At 32.7% G+C, this 2,500-nt stretch overlaps 1 protein-coding gene across 1 annotated transcript in view; it reads right to left on the bottom strand.

The window, feature by feature from the left end:
* APC4 (anaphase-promoting complex subunit 4) overlaps positions 1 to 2,500 on the bottom strand; it is a 16,985-nt gene that overhangs the window by 14,060 nt on the left and 425 nt on the right. Inside the window, exon 2 of the mRNA XM_070121828.1 lies at positions 106 to 392. Coding sequence (XP_069977929.1) covers positions 106 to 217 — 112 coding nt within the window. The 5' untranslated portion in view covers positions 218 to 392. The remainder of the gene's footprint in view (positions 1 to 105; positions 393 to 2,500) is intronic.

Below are 2,500 nucleotides of genomic sequence, written 5' to 3'. Positions count from 1 at the left end.
AAATACTCTTACTCTTGATCGGCTGCTTCTATTGCCATTTTATGCCGTCATATAATGATAAATAGAAAGTGCAAATTTATACACTGAAATAACTCTTATCTTTACCTTGACTATTTGCAATTGCAACTAAATCCATCTTGGGAGACCAAACGCACTTGATGATTTCCGTTGCAACATGCCTCTCCTCCACCTGCTTCATTATACAAGTAGCCGCCATTTTGCCGACTTATTTTTGAAAGTCCGATTTTTATGTGTCACTTCTGAACAACTTTACACTTTTCATGACATGGTAAATCTTATTTGCCAATGTTTTACTTCTTTACTAATCCATCTCAAATATATCTGTCTTCTTTTATAGTGTTCCTTTCATTATTCAGATCCAATACATCCGCCTGAAATAAATGAAGAAATAAATTAGGAGTTACTTTTACAAAGAAAACTATTAAATTGATGCCTCTTTAATTCCATCCATCAAAACTGGCCATTTCACTTCATCATGACTTATCAACTTGTATTGCCATGCAGTACCATACACAAATATCACATATGCTGTAATTATGTCTCTAAACACGCACTTATCGAAAATTAAGTAAATCCAAACATAAAAGTCTAAAACTCTTGTATCCAGGTTTATATCATCCTATACCTTGCCTAACACCAAACCAAACCTATATCAAAACCCTATATCATAACATTCCGGATTTTATCAAACACATCATTGGTTAAGCTTTATGGTATTGATGCACAAAGCTACAGCAAATTCCCAAAGGGCACACCCAGTCACAGAAACTTAAATTTTTGAAAAAATTGTGACATGGAGTTGGGGATTTAGTCTCTGGCAAGCGTGTCAGTATTGTAAAAAGAATTAGCCAATCATCTAATGAGAAACTAATCATAGACATAAATAACATAATAAAAGCACACTAAAACTGGTAAATATTACTGACAATTTTTTTTTTAGTACTTCAATTTTATAGTAGCTGCATACATGGCACAGATTTGTTGGCCTTTCCTTGAGCACTGACAGGTGGCACCACAGCCTGCAGAATTCAAGCTCTTCACTTATATAACTGTATAATACAACTAACTCACCAAAATCAAAAAAGAAAATAAATTTAAACTGTTGTTAAAATTAGATTTCATTCTTCAAAATCTGGTAGAAAAAAATATATGACAACCTATACTGGAAACCATATATAGTACAATTACTCTATTTTACATTTGCAAATTATAGCTATAAAGGCACTAGCACAGATCATTTGTGTATATATAAAGCAAACTTATGGGTATGAATAAATACAAATGTGAATATCAGAAAAGGGTATCTTTCTACTAAGTAGTATGAAACTAGTCAAGAAAAGTTCAATAAATTATTGACCTATATATGCCAATAAAAGACTAAGTGTCAGTAATCTGTTTTTACTACTGTTTACTACCAGTTTGCTAACTTTGTCTGCTGTGTATGTGAGGTGATTTTGCTGTATTAAAACTTGAGCACTACAATGTGCATGCACATATAATTCAGCATGTAACTAGTTTGCATTGCAAATTATAAATGAATATATGCATGTGATATGTTGAATAATGCCGTAAGAAAAAATACTTTCAACTCTATAATAGTTTGTTCTTGGGTCTAAGATGCTAACGGCTAGTACATTTATACAGATGATAGATGACAAATAACAATTTCAAATTTTGTTCCTAAAAGCTATCATAACATGTTATAGCTACACCAGGCCCCCTAGAACAACAAGACACTTGAACTTATAAATTCAAATGAAACATGTGATACTGCTATACTGCTACTTTGTAGCCTGGAGAGATACCCACATAACATACTGAAGAATCATTAGCATAACAAATAGAGGAGACATACCAAGGAAAAAACAAATTAAGGGGCTATGTGGTGACAGATTGGCAATTAAGAGCCAACAGCCTGCAACACTCTAAGGAAAACTCCCTGCAGCCATACTATTCAAACAAATGTAATTAAGTAAATATCAGAAATTTAGCAAGTGTGTGGAACTTGGAATGTGCATGTACCTGGAGAGTTCAATTCTTTTTTTTTTAATGTGTATATGAAATCAAGACTGTGCACCTGGGTAAGATTATCATCTATATGAGAGACTTGCATGTCCAATAACTTCATTATTTTTGTTACGATTAAAGTTCATAGAAGACGTTTCTTAGAATCATTTGCTCTATTGTTTGCATATATCATTTTCCGTCTAAAGGGCACTTGTATGAAACTGGACCTGTACCGATATAAATATTGTCTGGGAAGTTCCGATTGTCATAAATGGTAAAATGACCAGTTAATACATGAGAACAATAAATCATAGCAATTCCAAAACACCTTCTTTCCTGTTTCCCTTGCCACTTTCTTCAGAAACCTAAAAATAAAGTTGTAAGAATAGTGATGTGAAATAATACCATTTATTTTCCCAAAACCAAAGCAGTTCATCAGTATATTACATATCATAAATGTACACAATACCTC

This window comes from Penaeus vannamei, chromosome 5 (genome assembly GCF_042767895.1).
Source record: "Penaeus vannamei isolate JL-2024 chromosome 5, ASM4276789v1, whole genome shotgun sequence".
Lineage (NCBI taxonomy): Eukaryota > Metazoa > Arthropoda > Malacostraca > Decapoda > Penaeidae > Penaeus > Penaeus vannamei.
This window is presented reverse-complemented; position numbering and strand designations above follow the sequence as displayed.